The sequence below is a fragment of the Molossus molossus genome, unplaced genomic scaffold, assembly GCF_014108415.1.
Source record: "Molossus molossus isolate mMolMol1 unplaced genomic scaffold, mMolMol1.p scaffold_m16_p_13, whole genome shotgun sequence".
Classification (NCBI taxonomy): Eukaryota; Metazoa; Chordata; class Mammalia; order Chiroptera; family Molossidae; genus Molossus; species Molossus molossus.
The window spans coordinates 90,288,243-90,305,618 of record NW_023425348.1 but is presented as its reverse complement, the minus strand read 5'-3'; the positions used below and the strand labels follow the sequence as shown (position 1 = coordinate 90,305,618).

General features: G+C 58.1%; 5 protein-coding genes across 13 annotated transcripts; 1 reads left to right on the top strand and 4 right to left on the bottom strand.

Annotated features, from left to right (window-relative positions):
- The first annotated feature begins 2,168 nt into the window (after window positions 1-2,168).
- On the top strand, window positions 2,169-4,564 carry PPP1R14B (protein phosphatase 1 regulatory inhibitor subunit 14B). Its single transcript, XM_036259090.1, has 4 exons — window positions 2,169-2,704; window positions 3,775-3,858; window positions 4,100-4,132; window positions 4,223-4,564. Exons 1-4 carry the CDS (start codon window positions 2,447-2,449, stop codon window positions 4,289-4,291), a joined length of 444 nt encoding a protein of 147 aa, XP_036114983.1. The 5' UTR covers window positions 2,169-2,446; the 3' UTR covers window positions 4,292-4,564.
- Window positions 4,565-4,955: 391 nt separating this feature from the next.
- FKBP2 (FKBP prolyl isomerase 2) lies at window positions 4,956-7,663 on the bottom strand. 6 transcript variants are annotated; one of them, XM_036258655.1, is made up of 6 exons: window positions 7,592-7,663; window positions 6,191-6,359; window positions 5,771-5,883; window positions 5,604-5,650; window positions 5,214-5,249; window positions 4,956-5,125 (listed from the first exon to the last, which is right to left on the bottom strand). In XM_036258655.1, exons 2-6 carry the CDS (start codon window positions 6,353-6,355, stop codon window positions 5,064-5,066), a joined length of 423 nt encoding a protein of 140 aa, XP_036114548.1. In that variant the 5' UTR covers window positions 6,356-6,359; window positions 7,592-7,663; the 3' UTR covers window positions 4,956-5,063. The 6 variants fall into 6 exon arrangements, with proteins under 6 accessions (XP_036114548.1, XP_036114550.1, XP_036114554.1 ...); XM_036258657.1 differs by lacking the exon at window positions 7,592-7,663 and adding an exon at window positions 6,525-6,617 and having other exon boundaries at window positions 4,957-5,125; XM_036258661.1 differs by lacking the exon at window positions 7,592-7,663 and adding an exon at window positions 7,482-7,503 and having other exon boundaries at window positions 4,959-5,125.
- On the bottom strand, window positions 6,644-7,466 carry LOC118628008 (myosin heavy chain IB). The gene has a single exon (XM_036258654.1). It carries the CDS (start codon window positions 7,456-7,458, stop codon window positions 6,661-6,663), a length of 798 nt encoding a protein of 265 aa, XP_036114547.1. The 5' UTR covers window positions 7,459-7,466; the 3' UTR covers window positions 6,644-6,660.
- Window positions 7,664-9,608: 1,945 nt separating the features above from the next.
- Window positions 9,609-13,298, bottom strand: VEGFB (vascular endothelial growth factor B). 2 transcript variants are annotated; one of them, XM_036258634.1, is made up of 7 exons: window positions 12,986-13,298; window positions 12,389-12,431; window positions 11,882-12,078; window positions 11,628-11,701; window positions 11,406-11,441; window positions 10,924-11,159; window positions 9,609-10,050 (listed from the first exon to the last, which is right to left on the bottom strand). In XM_036258634.1, exons 1-6 carry the CDS (start codon window positions 13,043-13,045, stop codon window positions 10,946-10,948), a joined length of 624 nt encoding a protein of 207 aa, XP_036114527.1. In that variant the 5' UTR covers window positions 13,046-13,298; the 3' UTR covers window positions 9,609-10,050; window positions 10,924-10,945. The 2 variants fall into 2 exon arrangements, with proteins under 2 accessions (XP_036114527.1, XP_036114528.1); XM_036258635.1 differs by having other exon boundaries at window positions 10,924-11,058.
- A 302-nt stretch (window positions 13,299-13,600) lies between these two features.
- Window positions 13,601-17,060, bottom strand: DNAJC4 (DnaJ heat shock protein family (Hsp40) member C4). 3 transcript variants are annotated; one of them, XM_036260125.1, is made up of 7 exons: window positions 17,025-17,060; window positions 16,597-16,698; window positions 15,723-15,816; window positions 15,193-15,377; window positions 14,944-15,108; window positions 13,871-13,957; window positions 13,601-13,778 (listed from the first exon to the last, which is right to left on the bottom strand). In XM_036260125.1, the coding sequence occupies exons 2-7, from the start codon at window positions 16,680-16,682 to the stop codon at window positions 13,682-13,684; spliced, it is 714 nt and encodes a 237-aa protein (XP_036116018.1). In that variant the 5' UTR covers window positions 16,683-16,698; window positions 17,025-17,060; the 3' UTR covers window positions 13,601-13,681. The 3 variants fall into 3 exon arrangements, with proteins under 3 accessions (XP_036116018.1, XP_036116017.1, XP_036116016.1); XM_036260124.1 differs by lacking the exon at window positions 17,025-17,060 and having other exon boundaries at window positions 14,944-15,105; window positions 16,597-17,005; XM_036260123.1 differs by lacking the exon at window positions 17,025-17,060 and having other exon boundaries at window positions 16,597-17,001.
- Window positions 17,061-17,376: the final 316 nt, after the last annotated feature.

Below are 17,376 nucleotides of genomic sequence, written 5' to 3'. Positions count from 1 at the left end.
CCCATTCAGTTCAGAAAGCAGACCAGCTCCGATGGTGTAAGCTGGGGTGTGTTGGGGAATTTGGACTTGGGTAAATTGCTCCTTCCAACAATCCAGAGGCCAGGCCAGGAATGGGGTTCCTGGTGGAAAGGGTGGGTCCTGCCTAACCTATAAGAGCAAGGGTCAGCCCTTCCTTGGCCCCCCCAGGCTGGCTGAAGGGAGGCTAAGACCAGAAGGAAGGCTGGGGGAGAGAGAGGAGGCATCAGCTCACTCTACCTGCCCTAGCTGAGCTCGGTGAGCCTGCCTCCAACCCAGTGAGCCAGGACCCTCAGAGAGAAACCCACCTTGACCCTCCTCTGAATCTCCCCCCATTCCCTGACTCTGCCTTCTCATCTTCCTCAACTACAGGGTAAGCCTAAAGTCTTGGGTTTGAGTTTGGCTACAGCATCAGCTGTGTGACTCTGGGCCAGTCTCAGCTTCTCTCTGAATCCCTCTTGCTGCAGAGGGCTTCTCAGGCACCCAGAGAGAGGGTGTCTGTGAGGGATGAGCACAGAAATACTTCCTACCTCTCAGACCTTGATATTCTGCTTGAAACTGTGGAGTGAGCCTGCCATCTGTGGGAGCATCCCAGAGGAGCTCTACAACCTTGTTGGGTGGTATCTAAAGTAAGGGGATGAGTAGGGACTTGTGTCAGGGGCCTGGGTTCACAAGCTGAGCTGTATTTCTTTTCTTTTTTTTTTTTTTTTGTGGTACATGCCCCTAGCGGGAACCGAACCCGGGACTCTCTGGTCCGCAGGCCAATGCTCAACCGCTGAGCCAAACTGGCCAGGGTGTGAGCTGCATTTCTATCTTTCTGTGGGGCTTAATGAACCTCTGCAGTGCTATCATTGAACTTTCCATGCATTTTCCTATTTAATCTTCGCCACAACCTAATGAGGAAATGGAGGCACAAAGGAAGCCATTCATTCTTTCATTCAGTCATTGGTTCAGCCAGTAGTTATGGAGCACCTACTATGAGTCTGACATAGATGCTGAGAGCTCATCAAGAATCAGGTAATTTGCTAGATGCATGTGGGTTTGTAGCTGAGCATGAGCATCAGCAGTACACAAGAGTCCGGTAGGTCTCTGGGCCCCAGTTTAGAAGTGGGAGACAGACAATGAACAAAAGAATGAGAGGGACTCTTTAAAGATACAGAGTCAAATGGGGTGGAGGTGGGGGTCGGGAATGAGATGCGCAGTCTGCTTGAGAGGTGGGGCAGGTGAGTCCCTCGTGAGATCTGAGGCACTGAGAGGCCTGAAGACCAGGGTCTGCGGGAGAGTGAGGCGCCCTCACGCTGGAACCGACAGAGTAGAACCAACTCCAGGAACGCTTATTATGGGTCAGTTGTTATTATCTTTATTGTCATGAGTACCGGCTCCCCTACTTCCCAGCTCTTTATGCCTGAGTTTCCTTGTTTGTACTCACGTTGCGGGGTGCGGAGGACCGCACCCTGTGAAGGCCAGCCTACGAGGGCGCCCCAAACAAGTTCTGCGCTTCCCAGCTCGGGCTCCGCTGCCGGGGAGACCGCCACGCGGGGCCGCACCCCGCGAACTACACTTCCCCTAATTCCATTCACCGCCGCCATCTTGGCCGGTGGGCGGTGGCTGCCGGGGTCTGGCCCTTCCGACCGCCGGGTCCGTTCTGTTCACCCCCAAACCGGGCCTCCACCATGGGGGGCGCGGGACCCCGCCAAGTAGGTCGTCCGGGTACCTGGGCAGCTCCTGCCCGCCTTCGCTCTTCCATCCTCGGGAGCCCGGTCCACGTGTCCGTCCGCGCGGAGAAGCCTGCTCGCCCCACGCTGGCCACGGGCTGGAGGACCCAGACGCACGGGGCTCCCACATCTCCTCGCCGGACATCCGCCCGGCACACAGTTCCCACTCCCCTCCCTCTCCAGACGGGCCCTGTTTTTGCGTCAATGTGGACAGAATACTAGGGTTCCAATGGGAGCACAAATCCTGGTACTGGGCGCCTAGAACATAGGAGTTTGGTGCCGGAAAATGAGTGGGGTTTGCAGACCAGCCAGGCCCAAAGCCCTGACGAGTAGACCCTCCCCTAGCCCCTGCCGGGGGCGGGGTGGGAGTGAGGGGCCTGCAGCGGGACTGGCTCTTTAAGGGGGTGTGGTCGGGGGGCGGGGGAAGAGAGCGAGACAGAGAAAGCGGCTTCGGCGGCGGCGGCTCGGGCGGCGGCCGCGGGGGACAAAGGGCGGGCGAATCGGCGGGGAGGGGGCGGGGCGCGGCCAAGCCAGGCCCGGGGGCTCCGCATGCTGCAGCTGCCCCCGGGCGCCCCCGCCGCCGCCCTCGCCGCGAAGCCGTGCGGAGTCGAGCCCACCAGCTAACCGAGCCAACGACCCGCAGCTACCCGGCGGGCGTCCCGGAGGCGGCGGCGCAGGGAGGGGCCGGACACGCGCACGTGGCCCCGGCGGCCGCCATGGCGGACAGCGGCCCGGCGGGGGGCGCGGCGTTGGCGGCCCCGACCCCTGGGCCCGGAGGTGGTGGCCCAGGGCCCCGCGTCTACTTTCAGAGCCCCCCTGGTGCTGCAGGCGAGGGCCCGGGCAGCGCGGACGACGAGGGCCCGGTGAGGCGCCAAGGGAAGGTCACGGTCAAGTACGACCGCAAGGAGTTACGGAAGCGCCTCAACCTAGAGGAGTGGATCCTGGAGCAGCTCACTCGCCTCTACGACTGCCAGGTGTGTCCTCCACCCCACGCCGACACCCTATAGTCGGTTCCGAATCGGTCCGCCTGGGAACCCCACCTGAGCCTGCCTGTCACCCGGCGTCAATGGGCACACCGCTTGCGCGCGCTCCCCTCCTGCCTGTTCCCCGCCCCCAATGTATGCTCTTTTTTGTCTGACTTAAATCATTCCAGTCTTCTCTACTGCTTCCCACATGCCACTATCCTGGTCAACTTTGGGGTAGCCTGTGGCTTGGGCAGGAGGCATGGGGACAGCCTGGGCTGGCCGTGGAAGGAAGTCTACTCGGTGCCTACTATCCTAGCATGGTTACAAGAGGATAGCTTGGTTGGTGGGGGGACCGTAAAGCCTATGGGTTATTTTAGTGGGCTAGCCTGTAGCTCCATGGTGTGTCAGGACAGGATAGCCTGCTCTCTGGGTTCTAGTTCTCTACCCCATGACTCCTTCCTTGCTCAAATGGTGACTCAGGCCCCTGGGGGCAGGGTGGAGAAGTGGGCTTGCCCTGTGCTGCCTACCCTAGCCCGGCCCTGGAATGCAGCTGGCTCCAGACCGTAGTCACTTCCTTGGGGGGAGGGGTGGTAGGCACCCCTCCCTCAGCAAAGCATGTGCTCTTTGTTTCCCCTTTACCAGCCTGGGTCCTTCTCACTGACCCCTCACCCTTCACTTCCTCCTCACTCCTGGGAAGCTGTGACAGGTGTTTGGGGGAGGGGAAAGGGCTGTGATAAGCTGGGACAGCTGGCACCACCTGCTGTGGTTGAAATGGGGGATCCAGAAGTTAGGGAGACACATCTGCAGGATTCCCAGCCCAGGGTCCACAACCCTAGCTGTCTGGCACCCAGGGTGCCCAACTGGCAGAGACAGGAAGCTCTCCCGCCCTCCCCAGTCGGGCAGTTTGCCTTGGCACAGGCCTGATCTGTTTTCTTCCTTGGAGCAGCTGCCGCTGTCTGCTGGGCAAAGAGGGCTGGCTCGTCCACAGTAGGGCAGGGGCCTCAGCCAGTGAGCTCCTCTCATACTCTCTCTCCCAACTCAGGCCCTTGTCTCTCCCTCCTCCCCCACCCCCACCCCAGGAAGAGGAGATCCCAGAGCTGGAGATTGATGTGGATGAACTCCTGGACATGGAGAGTGATGATACCCGGGCTGCCAGGGTCAAGGTGAGAGAGAGGCTGAGGGGGTAGCAGGATCAGGTTGGGGGACCTGGAGTAAAGGGCTACCAGGAGGCAGTGCCAGTTGGGTAAGCAAATTCTGGAGCCAGGCTTTCCTTTTGTCTGAGTCAGCCAGCTTTGTGACACTGTGCCTCGGGGTGGCCCCAGTCCCTTGGAAGTGGGTATGGGGGTAAACTCTAGGCCCATGTTCCTGAGAACTCAGTTATACTTTCCCCCTATGTCCCACTAGGAACTGCTGGTTGACTGTTACAAACCCACTGAGGTAAGTGGTTTTCCCAGAGGGTGGGGGAGAGGGGCCTGGGCTCCTGTCATCTTGGGATCTTGTCTCCCTAATGTCCTCCCTCTTGTCCAGGCCTTCATCTCTGGCCTGCTGGACAAGATCCGGGGCATGCAGAAGCTGAGCACACCCCAGAAGAAGTAAGGGTCCTCAACCCAGGTGAACGGTGGCTCCCACAGGACAATCGCTGCCCCCTGACCTCGTAGCAACAGCAATACCAAGGGGCCCTGCAGCCAGGCCTGGTGCCATGAGCAGGGCTCCCCTTGCCCCTTGCTTAGGGGCCTCTTCCCTACCCCCTATTTTCCATTTTTGGGGTTTTTTTATTATTATTAAACTGACGGGACTTTTTGTGTTTTTATATTGACTCTGCGGCGCGGGCCCTTTAATAAAGCTAGGATATGCCTTTGGTGCAGCTAACAGGCTTGGTTGATCTCTTTTAGGGGGGACACACTGCTCTACAACTGTTAACCAGCTCAGCTTCTCCCCAGGTGACTACAGGACTTCCTGAGGGCCACATAGCCATGGTGATAGCCCAATGCTGGCTCCCAGACCAGGAGCTAGAAGTAGCTGGGGAATTGGGGGGGAGCACTGCTGCTGTTAGCAGGCAAGACACTTTCTTCCCTCTGGGCAAGGGCCACCATGCCACTCAGGGCCTGGCCATCTTGACCCACAGGCTATTGAGTCTAGATTCCAAGGCTCTGAAGCCACAAAAAGAGGGGTACAAGATGCTGAGGAAGAGGGGAGGCTGGGACTGTGGTTTCTAAGTCTCTCAGGGCCCACAAACAAACACAGGCTCACTTCATGAGCTTTAAGAGTTTTTTTTTTGTTTTTTGTTTATGTGTGTGTGGTTTTCTTTTTTTTTTTAATAGTCTGGTCCCTGATGGGGGCCTCTCCACCGGCCCTCTCCCCAGCTTGGCTACAGTTCTGAACGTCGTTCGATTTTGAGCAGCTCCACCTCGAACACTAGGGTTGCACCACCTGCAGCAGAGAATTGAAGTGGAATGAGAACCAGGGCCAGAGGGAGATGGGGTGGGTGCAATAGAGAGGAGGCAGGAAGGTATATTACCTGGAATCTTTGGGGGAGCTCCCCGCTCTCCATACCCTGTCAAAGATGCACACACAAAAACAAAAACAAAAAAGTGAGCTGTAGCCAGGCAAAGAGAGGTTCTGCAGACATCCAGGCTGAAATTGGGCCTCTGCCCATCTCAGTAACAGACAGAAATGGAGGTGTAATGGCTGGAAGGGGGCTGTAAAAGGCTGGATAAAGGGCACAGGGTGAGCATTAGAGCCGCGTTTAAGGGTCTTGCCGTGTCCTCACTGCTGGACACAGCTAAACTTGGAAGGGGCATGAACTGTAATGAATGCGTGGGGGAAGAACAATGCAGAGGTTGAACCAGCCTTCACCCTTCTGCAAACATACCCCAAACCCTATACCCACTCAGGAAGAACTTCTTACCCAGCTCTGATGGGATCACCAGCTTCCGCTTTTCCCCCTCACACATCCTGCAGGACAACACATGTTTAGCACATGGCAGCACTCAGGCTCCCTGCTCCACACCCCATTCCTGGGGCTTGCCTCCCACAGTTCACCTCCTGGACCACAGCCATGGCCCCCTGACTCACCCCAGCAGCCCCTGGTCCCAGCCCTTGATGACCTGGCCGGTGCCCAGGGAGAAGACAAAGGGCTGGTTCTGGGGCAGACTGCTGTCAAACTCCGTCCCATCTTCCAGCTTCCCCTGTGGGACCATGGGAAAGCCAGTGAGGAGGAGGATCCATTCTGATAGCAATCCCCCCAACCCCAGCTGCTCTCCTCATCAAGCTGTCCCCCCCACAGCATTAGACCATAGTCCTAATAGGAGATAGAGCCTGTTGGTACCAACCTTGGGAACAGACAGTGAAGAGCAGGGCAGAACCATGGAAACTGGCAGAGGGGAGAAGGGACTTGCCCAAGGTCACCCACCTTAGCAGAGAAATCTGGCTCCCAAGCACTTTTTGGTCTCTAGAAGCCCCACCCACACCCAAAAGCTCTGCCTCCTCACCCACCGTGTAGTGCATGTGCAGGACATCCCCTTTGCGCGATTTGATGGGACAGTGGTCTACCCGCTTCTTGACCCCGATCTGTAGTTTCCGTTTGCCCTCGGCCCCCGCGGCCGTGGCTAGGGCACTCAGGCAGATGGACAGTACTGTCAGGACCCAGCTGAGTCTCATGTCTCTGCGGGAACAGACCCCGACCGACCAATCGACCGACAGGGAGGGCAGGAAGGGCATGGAATACCTGCAGGTAGTAGGATTCCATCCCACCATACCTCGTCTGCCCCTGGGGATCCCCCTGTCCCGGGTCACCGCCCCCTCCCCCGGGCTCCGCGGCCACACTTACCAGTCCAGTGAGAAGGGGACTTTCCCGAGGACCCCAGCAGCGGGGGGAGGGGGTCAGGGGAGGCCACAGCAGCCAGGGCCCCGCCCCTTTGTTCACCCTTAGCCCTTCCTTCCCTCCAGGTCCCCAGCTCGGATCTTCAATTCCCACCCGTCCCTTTACGCAAAGTCCAGACCCTATCTGGTTGCACAGCAGTTGCGCGGACGGGGCGACACCACTCACGCCACACCCAGTTGCCCCCCGCCCAGCACACCCACACCTCTGCCGCCGCCGCAGGGGGCCGGCCCCGAGGCACCCACACATCGCCGCTGGGTGGCTCCGGGGAGCCCCGGTCCTCTGGGGATACCCCCCAGGCAGGCCCTGTGCCTCCACCTGGGGCGCCGCCCCAGCTCTGAGCCCTCGGGGGTCTGCGGGGTACCCAGACTGGCCCCGTATCGGGTGACCGCCGAGTCCGCTCCACCCACACCACCTCTCCCGGGGGAGTTCTCGGCCTACCACGCTCCCAGGCTCGGCCACCACGGAGACCGCCCCCGCGTGGACGCCCGGGGCCATTACCTGGTCCTACCCCTGCGCCTGGCTCCTTGGATCCACCCTTTAGAGGGCGTAGTTCCGCCCCCAGCCCCGGAGCCCCACCCTCGACAGAACTAGATCTCTTTTCCTTAACTGTAGCCACGCCACTCACCGGCTTAAGCCCCGCCCCCAGCACCTGGGCTTCGTCCCCCTTGGTCTCCAAACCCGAGGCTCCGCCTTCTGCCTGTTCCAGCTCCTCCTCCAAGGTCCAGGCTCCGCCCCCCACCAGTCCTAGCTCCGCCTCCAGCCCCAGAGTCCCGCCTTCCACAGGTACCAGCTCCGAGGTCCCACCCGTCTCTGTTCCACGTCCGGCCCCGACTCCCGGGGCTCCGCCCCGTGCGGTGTGAGAACCCTCCCCTTGCGGCATCCCCAGACAGCTCCTACACCAACCTCCAGTTTCCTCGTAACCTATCCCTCCTTGACACTCGGAGACCCGGCCTGATCCAGCTTTCCCCCTTACACCCCGGCTCCCCCCAGCCCGGGCTGTGGCCCCCGCTCACCTCCTCGCCGCGCCCCCGGAGTCAACTCCAGTCGTGCCGTCGCCTCTGCGCAGGCGCGCTGCTGTCGCTACCAGTCGAGGCCACGCCGCCCACCCTCATTGGGCCGTGCAAAACCCGCTGCCACACGCCCGCTGGGGAGGATTCTTCCCTAGCTCCGCCCCTGCGACATCACGTGACTTTTATCACTTCCTGTGGAGCAGTAGCCGTAAGGTTAGGTGAAAGTGACTTCCGAAAGGGCTGCAGGCACTTCCGGTTGAGGTGAAATTAAGGTCAAGCGGGCGCGGTTCCTGGAGGGGGTCTTGAGACGCCATTTTATGTCCCCCCCAGTCTCACCCACGACGCCCCTGATGGCTCTCAGGATCCAGCATCCCCAGTTAGTTGCTGTGGAAAGAGCCTGAGCTTCAGAGTGAATTGGGTCTGAATTCAGGGTCTGCCTCTCATTGACTGACTCTGTGACCTTAAGCAAAGTTCCTTCGCCTAGCAGGGTCTGGCTTGATAACACCCACCCTGCAGGGCCTGTAGGATTGAGGCGATGGTGTACACTGCCAGGCTCTGGTCCACAGTTACTACTCCCTTTTCTCTCCCCCAGCATCCAGTCTTAGGTCTCCATGTCGCCCCTAACCGCTGAGTCAGACTGTAATGATGTGGCTGGGCCCGGTCCCCAACCAGACTGTTATTTTTCACGTGCCCCAGTACCCAGCAAACATCTCAACTGAAGTAACGAACCTGCTGTTAGCAGGCAGCTAAACCTAAGTTAAGTGTTAGGGAGACAGCTGATTTGAGGTCAAATCCCTAGGTCAATCAGACTTTCATCAAATGAAAAAGGAAGCTCGGCCCTGGCCGGTTTGGCTCAGCAGTTGGAGCATTGGCCTGGTGACCAGAGTCCCAGGTTCGGTTCCCGCTAGGGGCACGTGCAAAAAAAGAAAGAAAAAGGAAGCTAGTCACAGAGCTGACCTCAGAACTGAGGACTGAGCAAGGAGGTGCATATGGACCATTGTGCATGTCTAGTGAGGCTAAGCGGACTCAGATGATGGTAGTTTTAGGTCCCTAACCCTCATCTCACTCCAATTGGGTTATAGCATTTTCACTGACAGCATGGATATCATGATATGAAAATATTAATCACCCTCAGGAATTGTCTCTTCTAGTTTAACCCCACTTTTGCCTTGGGCCCAATAAGATCACTATCACATCCTCGAGTCTGACACCATGAGGGTGGCTGCTTTGAATTAACTTCTGCCCCCGAATCTCCTGCCTCAGCAGGGCAAAGCCATGTGTACCGAGTTGGCCTTTGGCCCACCCTACTCAGCTCCAGGAAGCACTGGAGCCTGCAAGCAGAAGGCTGGGCACTGAGCTTGGACTGGGGCAGATAAAGGTCAGAAGAGTCCCAAGCAGGGGTTGGTGAGGGGCACCCAATGTGAAAGGGAGGTGAAGGTGGAGAAGATTTGGGGTTGGGGTGAGAGGGGCCTGTCTCTCAAACCAAGCTGAACAGCCACAGATCTTTGGTGCTTCCCATTCAGGGAGGTGGGAGAGAGGTGGAGACAAGGCAGGTGCATGGTTTTAGAGTTAAGCTAGAGGGAACAAAAAGCAGTAAACACAGTACTGCCCGGCACGGAAGATAGGTGTTCTTTTCTGTCAAAACATACTCAAACTTTCCTGGAGCCCACGGGCCCAGACCATAGTGACCATCTGTGACCTCCATGTGCACATGTGGAAACCTGAGGCTCAGACAGAGAGGGGCAGTGACACCCAGGATCATTCAGCAGATCTGGTTCCCACCTCAAGCTCACTGGCCATAATAGGCCATCTCCTTCTGGAGCAGAGGGGCAGGAACTCCCTAGGGCCTGGCAAAAACATGAATGAGAAGAATACATGATTTGGGCTGTCTGTGACATGGTGTGGAACCTTGGGCCTCATTTATTCCAACTGCACAGTGAACAGAATAAGCTCTATGTCTAAGAGGCATTCATGTTTGAACCAGCCAGCCTGGACAGTGACAAACAGTGACACAGGCAGGGACAGCTCCTTCCATCTCTTTTATCAGGATTGAGGGTCACAGTTCTCATACCAAAGCCCAATTCCCATCATTTGCAGAGGATCAGGGTCTTCTTAGTAAGGGCAGGGAAGGACCAGTTGTAAGATGCTCACTTGCACAGGGTGGTTAAACACTGAGACAGGACCCCATTCTCTTCCAAGTTGGTACACGACCCCTCTTGCTGCCTCTAAGTCTTCTCCAACTCTGCCCACCATGTTGATGGCAGCCTTGCAGAGACAAGAGATGGCCAGAAAGCCCTCTGAGAGGCCCAGATCCTGGAGCAGCTTCTGCCTGGGCTGAGGTCTTAGGGGGCTGGACTGTTCTCACCAGGCCACCCTCTAATCCCCCTCTGGGGTGTGGCCTGTGAGGCAAGAGGCCCCGCTGAATCTGAAAAGTAATGTGTCACTTTCGCAGCTTCCGGCACCTAAGGAGAAGAGGAAGGGAGTTCTGTTCATGCTGCCACAGCTCAGCATCTGCTCCTCTGGACTCTCGTTACCTTCTGTGAAACTCATTCTTTTTTTTAATCCTCACCTGAAGAAATTTTTCTATTTATTTTTGGATAGAGTGGGAGGGAGAGAGAGGAAGAGAGAGAGACATTGATATGAGAGAGACACATCATCTGGTTGCTCCCTGCACAACCCCGACCAGAGCTGGGGACAAACTGCAACTGAGGTACACGCCCTTGACCAGAATCAAACCCGCGACTCATGGGACTGCAGGCCGGCACTCTAACTGCTGAGCCAAACAGCCATGGCTGCGAACCTCATTCTTTCTTAACATTCTTAAGAAGCCCCAACTGGCCTAGCCCACATGATGCCACTCATGGCCTCATTGAAGAAGAGATGAGTGGTGAGAAGCCCTCAGACAAGGTGAACAAGGGCTGCACTATGTACCCTGGCCTCTCAGAGCCCATAAGGTGGGACAAATGTTTAACACAGGTTTCTAGAAGGCCCAAAGCTTTGCAAACTGAAAAGCTGTCTCTCTCGCTCCTACTTCAGGCAGATGTCACCTCCTCCAGGACATCTCTGACTTCTCAAAGATGATGCCAGGTGGCCCTTACCACAGGCCTTTACAGCCTTTGCTGGCATCACAGGTCCTTATGTTGGACTTCTGCATTGGAATGTGGGCCTTGTCGATGCTGATCCCAGCGCCAGCAGACGCTTGGTAAATATTTGTTCAACGCATTCAACAGCTTCCCCTTCCCTGGCTCTTATCCCACTGGCAGGCTCACCCTGGACCTGCTCCAGAACAGGGCCTTGAGGCCTTCCCAAACAACTGCCACCCTACAACTCCTCACCTGCAGGTGTCTGGGTTGAGCTCTAAGCCCCGCCCTTGGCAACGGAGGAAGCTGCGGCGTCGGCAGCGGCAGCGGCAGGTCCTGGGGTCAGGGCGCTGGTGGCGCTGGGTACAGCGTGGGCAGAGGGGCCTGGGGCTGGAGTGGGATGGGTGATGTCAGCTTGGGAGGGTGCTCCAGGGGCAGAGTCCCAGCCCGAAACAGAGCGGGGCTGGGGACGGTGGTGGGGAGTGTCAGCCCTAGGAGGAGAAGCAACATGTCTGGGGTGGGAAGGAAGAGTCTTCCCTGAGGGAGCTGGGGTTGGGTCAGGGCACACAGCTGGGAGCAGAGAAAAAGGGGAGTGGGGGACACAAGTGGGAGGAAAAAGAGGAGAGAGGACCACAGCTTCCTGACACACTTGTTTAGCCCCGCCCCACCCACAAGTTACATCCTGGGCACTGGGCCTGGATTCCAACCCCAACTCAACAGGAGCCCAAGAGACTCACCTGTCAGGCTTCACAGCACTCTCTCTTTTTTTTGGTCTGAAAGAGAGACCAACAGAAACAAGGAGGAAGAGGATCAGGACAGCCAAGCACCCTACTCTTGCCCAGATCCCAGGCCTACCCCGGCTCCACTCTCAGAAACCTGGCCCCACTGCAGTGTACCACCATGCCCAGCACCCCCCAAGCCTGGTCTCTGCAAGCTCAGAAGTGGGGTGTGGCTGGCACCTGCATTCACACTGGCTGTGTTCTTCCAGGGACATTTCCCCCAGCTGGCTGCTTGGATACCGGATCATGAGAATCTGTGTCCAGGAGAACAGGGAGAGAGAGACAATGACAGAGAGAGAAAGAGAAGAAAGGGACACTCCATGGGCTGGAGGGAGAACACCTCACCCACCTGCCAGGGCTCTGGCTGCCACCCCATCAGCCCCCAGAGCACCAGCCTCTATCCCCAGCCAGGCACTCTCCAGCTGCCCCAGTACCTGCATTCGGACTTGGTGCTGCCCAGTAGGCACGCACTCCAGGCCATCGTCAGGGCAGCAGCCACCACAGCGCTGCACAGTCACACAGCTGGGCACCAGTTGTTTGGCCACGGTGCCCATGAGCTCCAGAGTTAGGGGCACAACCACCTCCCTTGGCTGGCAGGTGGCACGAGCATACACATCTATCCATGACACCACTGTGGACAGATGCGTAAGGGTTAAGTTCCCACTGGATTTCCTGCAGCAGCTCCCTGACTCCCCTACTCCTGCGCCCAGCAGCTGTTCTCGCTAGTTCCTGTGTCACAGCCACCCTCCACGAGCCCCCACTTCTGCCCTCTCAATCTGTTCATCCAGAACCCAGGAACCCCACTTCCTCAATTTTCATTTTTGTGAAATGGGCAGAATAAGAGTTTGCATCATACAAGAGCAGCTGCGATTACACAAAATGATGGACACACAGCAAACCTTCTTAAGTGCTGGCTAGTGTGAAGTTATTGTCACTATTACCTTTCTTCTGGTGGCCAGGGGCATCAGGCTGGGAGACAGGCGCCTGTGGAAGAGAAGAGAAGTGGACTCAAGGTGCATTCTAGTAAGGGCTACACTGGCCCCAGGGCTCTGCCCTTGGTCAGGAGGCTTAAACTCCTGACATTCTTCCAGACTGCTCTATTTCTGGGTCCACTCTACCTTTACCTGTCCTCTCCTGGGCACCTGGGACCTGCCCCTGGCCACGACTCACCAGGCGCGCTCTGCCCAGGAGTCCAATCTCCAAGCCTGGGGGCCAGGCTTGTTCCTGAGGCCGCAGATCAGAAAGGGGCACAGGGGGAGCCGAACCAGGTCCCGCAGGCACCCATGCGGCTCCGCCCCTGGCTGCGCCCAGGGGATGGGGTGGGGCAGGGGAGTGGCCCCAGGGTTGGGCTGGCAGACCAGCTGGGAGGGACATCTCCCGGGGGGATGCCCTAGCCCGACTCCTGCGACACCCCCGACACCCCCATCGGCTGCCCGACCCACGAATACCCTCGGCCGAAGCCGCTTCACGCCTCCCCACTTCCGCCAACCTTGAGAGGGCACGGCGGGCGGGCAGGCGGGATGTCGGGACGCACGTACCTGGGCGGGGGCCAGCTGCAGGAGCGCCGCGAGCAGCAGGCGGCGGAGCAGGGGGCCCATGGTGCCCACGGGGGCCGCGAGCCGGGGGCGCCCGCATCGCCCTAGCCTGGTGGCGCCGGGGGCGGCGGCAGCCAGAGCCCCATGGCGCGGGCCGGGGCGCGGCGGGCGGGGGCTGGGCGCGGGGGGCGGCTCCTCCGCGGCCCCCTCCCGAGCCCTGGGCGCAGGCAGCGCAACGCAGCGCAGCGGAGGCGGAGGCGGCCTGAGGAGCCGGGCGGGTGGGAAGCTGGTGGCGGCGGCGGCAGGCGGTGGCGGGGACAGCGGGGGCGGCAGGGGGCCGGCCCGGGCTGGCGGGCGGGCAGCTCATGTGACCCAGACACGCGCTCCCCACCGGGCCGCGGGGCAGGGGCGGGGGCGGGGCGGGGGGGGCGAGGCCGTAGGCAGGCCCGCCCCCTCCATACACCCCCTTCCTGCTGCAGCAGGGGAAAGGGGACGAACCGCCCAGGGGGCCGGGCTCCCGGGTTGCCTCTGCCAGAACTCGGAGGGCGGGGCGCTGTCCCAAAGAGAGGCTGGGGTGGGGGGTGCTGGGCCTTCAAGATGGAGCAGACATAAGCGCTGAGAATCACTTTATTGCACAAGTTTTGGGTAGTGGGAAGTCCCGCAAGGGAACACATAACAGGCTCCATCCAGGTGAGGGGCTCAGCGGGGCATAATCCTGGGGCCTGAAGGAGGCTCGGCTGGTGGCTGCAGCTGCTGCCTCTGCTGTTGCTCCTGTTGGAGCCTGGCTCTGTTGGCCCTGCAGGAGAGAGCAACAGCATGGTTGGAACAGGGATCCTAGAAGGTGGTACCAGCACAGTGAAGAAAGTGAAGGGTAGAGCAGGGACAGACCTGGCCCGGGCCCGAGTGTCATTGTAGATGGCTGTTATGATCCGATCCTTTTCATCCATGAAGCTACGGTGCATCTGCTCCAGCTTCCTGCATGGGGGTTACAGTTAACCCCGGGTCCCCCAAACCCTGCTGTCCCCCAAGTTTCACCCCCTGCATCCCACTCTAGGGTTTCACTGATTTATATCTGTGGGAAGCTCAGACGAACTGTCTGTGCTGGATGGGGAGAGGGGTACAGAGTGGCCAGGCTTGTCCAGGGTTCAGTGGTGACCCAGGTCATTTGGCTGTTCTGCTGAAGGTGACAGTAGCACTGAACATCAGGGTGGTCCTCGCAGATTAGAAAGTGTTGTATGTCTAACTCCATCACTGAACTAGGCAGGCTGCTAGCAGTGGGCACTGCCTTATGTACCTTTGCTGTAGAACCTCAGTGTCATGGTATGCATGAGAAAGCTGACTGCCAAACAAGTGAGGACAGTTGCTGGTGAGGCCCAGTTATAATGCATTTCTTTCTTTTTTTCTTTATTGATTTTAGAGAGAGAGGAAGGGAGAGGGAGAGAGAGGTGGAAACATCGATTGGCTGCCTCTTGCATGTGCCCCATTGGGGATCAGGCCCACAACCTGGGCATGTGTCCCAATTGAACCAGTGACCTCTTGGTGCATGGGTCGACGCTCAACCACTGAGCAGTACCAGCCGGGCAATGCAATTCTCTCTTTTTTTTTTCCTTGGCCAGAATCGAACCCAGGACTCTTTGATCTGCAGGTGGATGCTGTAACTGCTGAGCCAAACTGGTCAGGGCTGCATTTCTTTCTTGTGCATGATTTTGGTTGGCTCCACCAATCCCTGGCAGCCAGCACCAAAGATTTACAGGAAAATTATAAAAAACAAAACAAACTGAAAATGACATTAGTTCTTAGTACAGAACTGCCTTTGCTAAGTAAGAAGAGGCTCCAGACACCTATTTAAAATACAATTCTTAGCTTGAGAAATACAAGAGTGCAGGCCACAGGCGTGGTGTGGATGGCTGGCTGACCACACTGCCCCCCATCACCCGCCCCAGGAAAGGCTTAGGATGCACCTGAAGGCAACATAGTGCAGGCCCATGCCTGCCAGCATGATCAGGAGGCAGTACCCCAGCACCTGCTGGTTGTGTCTGTGCTGCCTCCGCCTTGACTCTGGTCCCTGAGGCCTCACACCATGAAACTGGGCCCAGTATTGTGCATTGGGGGGTGCCCAGGAGCTGCTGGGAGGGAGAAAAAGGGATAGTGTGGGGATGAGATTCCCTAGGAGACTTGGAGGGGAAGAAGCAAGCTGAAAGATACTGTACCTGTGTGCTTGATGACCAGGCCTGGGATGGGCTGTGGATCCTGCAGACTTTGGGGGAGTTGCTGAACGGAGCTGGTGGTCATAGTTGCGGCGGCTCTGCTCCCGGCTGAGGACTTGGTATGCTTCGCTCAGCTCCACAAAGCGGCTGTGCAGGGCTGGATTCCCGGGGTCCCTGTCAGGGTGTAGCTGGGGCGGGGCAGGACTTCTCTCATATCCCTTCCCATGCTCCTTCCCTGGACTCGATAATATCCACCCATGAGTCTCAAAATAATTCCCAGAGACCCTGTCTAGACAAAGACCTTAACTCTCAGGTCCTCAGGCAGGCCACCCCACCAGAAGCCCAGAGTCAGAAAGCACTCCTGCTCCCTCCCCACCTGCTGCCTAGTTCTCACTATATGCCCAGGTCCATGTATTCTCAAGAGCAGGCAGGTCAAGAAAATCAAGCCCAGCCACCAGACAGGACCTCTGGCTTTCCTCACACCCTGCCAGACCTCTGCCCTCCCCCTCCCAGAGACCTAGGACCACTGGTACCTCTTTGGACTTGCAGAAGAAAGCTCGTTTAACTTCTTCAGTGCTGGCACCAGGATGCACCCCCAACAGTTCATAGTAGTTACTGGGGCCAGACCTGTGGAGAGAGGCCAGAACCTGCAGGGACTAAGGAAAAACAGAAGATACCCCTTCCCTGCCCCTCCCAGCCCTGCTGGGCCACTTCTTTCAACTCAGCAACCAGGAGCTGAGAGGGCTGAAGCAGGTGCCATGGGAGACCTATCTCCAAACCATCCCTCCTTTTTGAGTGTTTGGGGAATGGTGCAGATCAGACCAGTATCTCAAAATGTAGTCTTCAGACTCCTTGTGTCAGAAACACCTGAAAAGCGTATTTAGAAAAAAGATTCCTGCCCAGTCATTGTGGCTCAGTTGTTGAGCATCGACCCATGCACCAAGAGGTCACCGGTTTGATTCCTGGACAGGGCACATGCCCAGGTTGTGGGGCAAATACCCGGTGGGGGGGCCATTCGATGTTTTCTCTCATTGATGTTTCTATTTCTCTCTCCTTCTCTTTTCTTTCCTCTCTCTAAAATCGATAAAGAAAAAAAAATTCCTGAGCCCCACCTCATTCCTACAGATCAGAATCTCCAGAGCAGGACCAAGAGATCTGCATTTCGCATTGAATTTGGCTTTGACTAAAACTCCAGATCTGCCTCACAACTCACTGTCTAACCTTGGTGGTTGTCCCTGAATTTCTGCTCCTCGGCAATGGAGAGTTACCTGAGACAAGGCTGTAAGGCACCTGACACAGAGATCACAACTATCTCAGCACCTAGGGCAGGGCCTACAGCTGGGCAGGCTCTCAACAAAAACCCACTGGACGACCGGGCCGGCACCGGGACTCCGGCGACCGACTCACCGCTGCCCGGCGGCCTCTGCGAAGAGCCGGGTGGGAGAGCTGCGGGGCCACAGCCGACATAGGCACAGGGGCAGCAGGGGCAGCATGGCGGCAGGAGGGCAGCTGGTGAAAGGAAGCCACAAAGAAGAGTGCATTGGGACCGGCTTTCAAGCACTCCGGGGGCAGAGGGAAGGGGCCTGGCCCCGTTTACTTGCGAAGGAAAACTCAAGCAGTTCCGGAGGACCCATGGGCAGGTGGGGCCTCCTTGCTCAAGACCAGCCCCAGTGTCCTGGACCTGTCCTGTCTCTGACCCGGGCCCTTCTCCACATTGGCCTTGGTGTCTGGACAACCAGCCGCGAGCGAGGAGAACCCCACGCAGTCCCACCCAAGAAACTTGGGGGGTCGGACAAAGGAGGGGCCACACCAAGCCCCACCCCTGCTGCGCTCACCGACTCCTCCGCCGCCATTTCCTGCGCTGACTTAGGCCCCACCCCCGCATTCTCATTGGCTTAGACACCCAGACCACGCCCACCCAACCGGAAAGTGCGGCGAGGTCCCGCCCCCGTAATCCATTGGCCTTCGACACCTCAGGCCAGTCCCCCTCGGCGGGGTGCGTTGGACACGCTGAGTGCGGGTGTCCACACCGGAAGCGGGAGGCGGGCGGCACCAAGCCTGACATTCGTGAGGCTTTCGGTCCAGCTGTCGTCGCTCTATCCCACGAACATGGATGTCACTCCGCTTTGTGGGAGACTTTTTAAAAAATCCTCACTGGAGGATATTTTTCTGTTTATCTTCAGATAC

Coding starts and splice junctions, on each gene's coding strand:
- PPP1R14B (XM_036259090.1), top strand. CDS start 2,447: ATGGCGGACAGCGGCCCGGCGGGGGGCGCGGCGTTGGCGGCCCCGACC. Junction 3,859..4,099: donor CCCGGGCTGCCAGGGTCAAG/GTGAGAGAGAGG, acceptor ATGTCCCACTAG/GAACTGCTGGTTGACTGTTA. Junction 4,133..4,222: donor ACTGTTACAAACCCACTGAG/GTAAGTGGTTTT, acceptor CCTCTTGTCCAG/GCCTTCATCTCTGGCCTGCT.
- FKBP2 (XM_036258655.1), bottom strand. CDS start 6,355: ATGAGACTCAGCTGGGTCCTGACAGTACTGTCCATCTGCCTGAGTGCC. Junction 5,884..6,190: donor TCCTGCACATGCACTACACG/GTGGGTGAGGAG, acceptor ATGGTCCCACAG/GGGAAGCTGGAAGATGGGAC. Junction 5,126..5,213: donor AGCTCCCCCAAAGATTCCAG/GTAATATACCTT, acceptor TCTCTGCTGCAG/GTGGTGCAACCCTAGTGTTC.
- LOC118628008 (XM_036258654.1), bottom strand. CDS start 7,458: ATGCCGCAAGGGGAGGGTTCTCACACCGCACGGGGCGGAGCCCCGGGA.
- VEGFB (XM_036258634.1), bottom strand. CDS start 13,045: ATGGGCCCCCTGCTCCGCCGCCTGCTGCTCGCGGCGCTCCTGCAGCTG. Junction 11,442..11,627: donor CACAGCCAGTGTGAATGCAG/GTGCCAGCCACA, acceptor TCTCTCTTTCAG/ACCAAAAAAAAGAGAGAGTG. Junction 11,160..11,405: donor AGTGCTGTGAAGCCTGACAG/GTGAGTCTCTTG, acceptor TTCTCCTCCTAG/GGCTGACACTCCCCACCACC.
- DNAJC4 (XM_036260123.1), bottom strand. CDS start 16,730: ATGCACTCTTCTTTGTGGCTTCCTTTCACCAGCTGCCCTCCTGCCGCC. Junction 13,958..14,943: donor CTGCACTATGTTGCCTTCAG/GTGCATCCTAAG, acceptor ACCCCCATGCAG/GAAGCTGGAGCAGATGCACC. Junction 13,779..13,870: donor GACACTCGGGCCCGGGCCAG/GTCTGTCCCTGC, acceptor TCTCTCCTGCAG/GGCCAACAGAGCCAGGCTCC.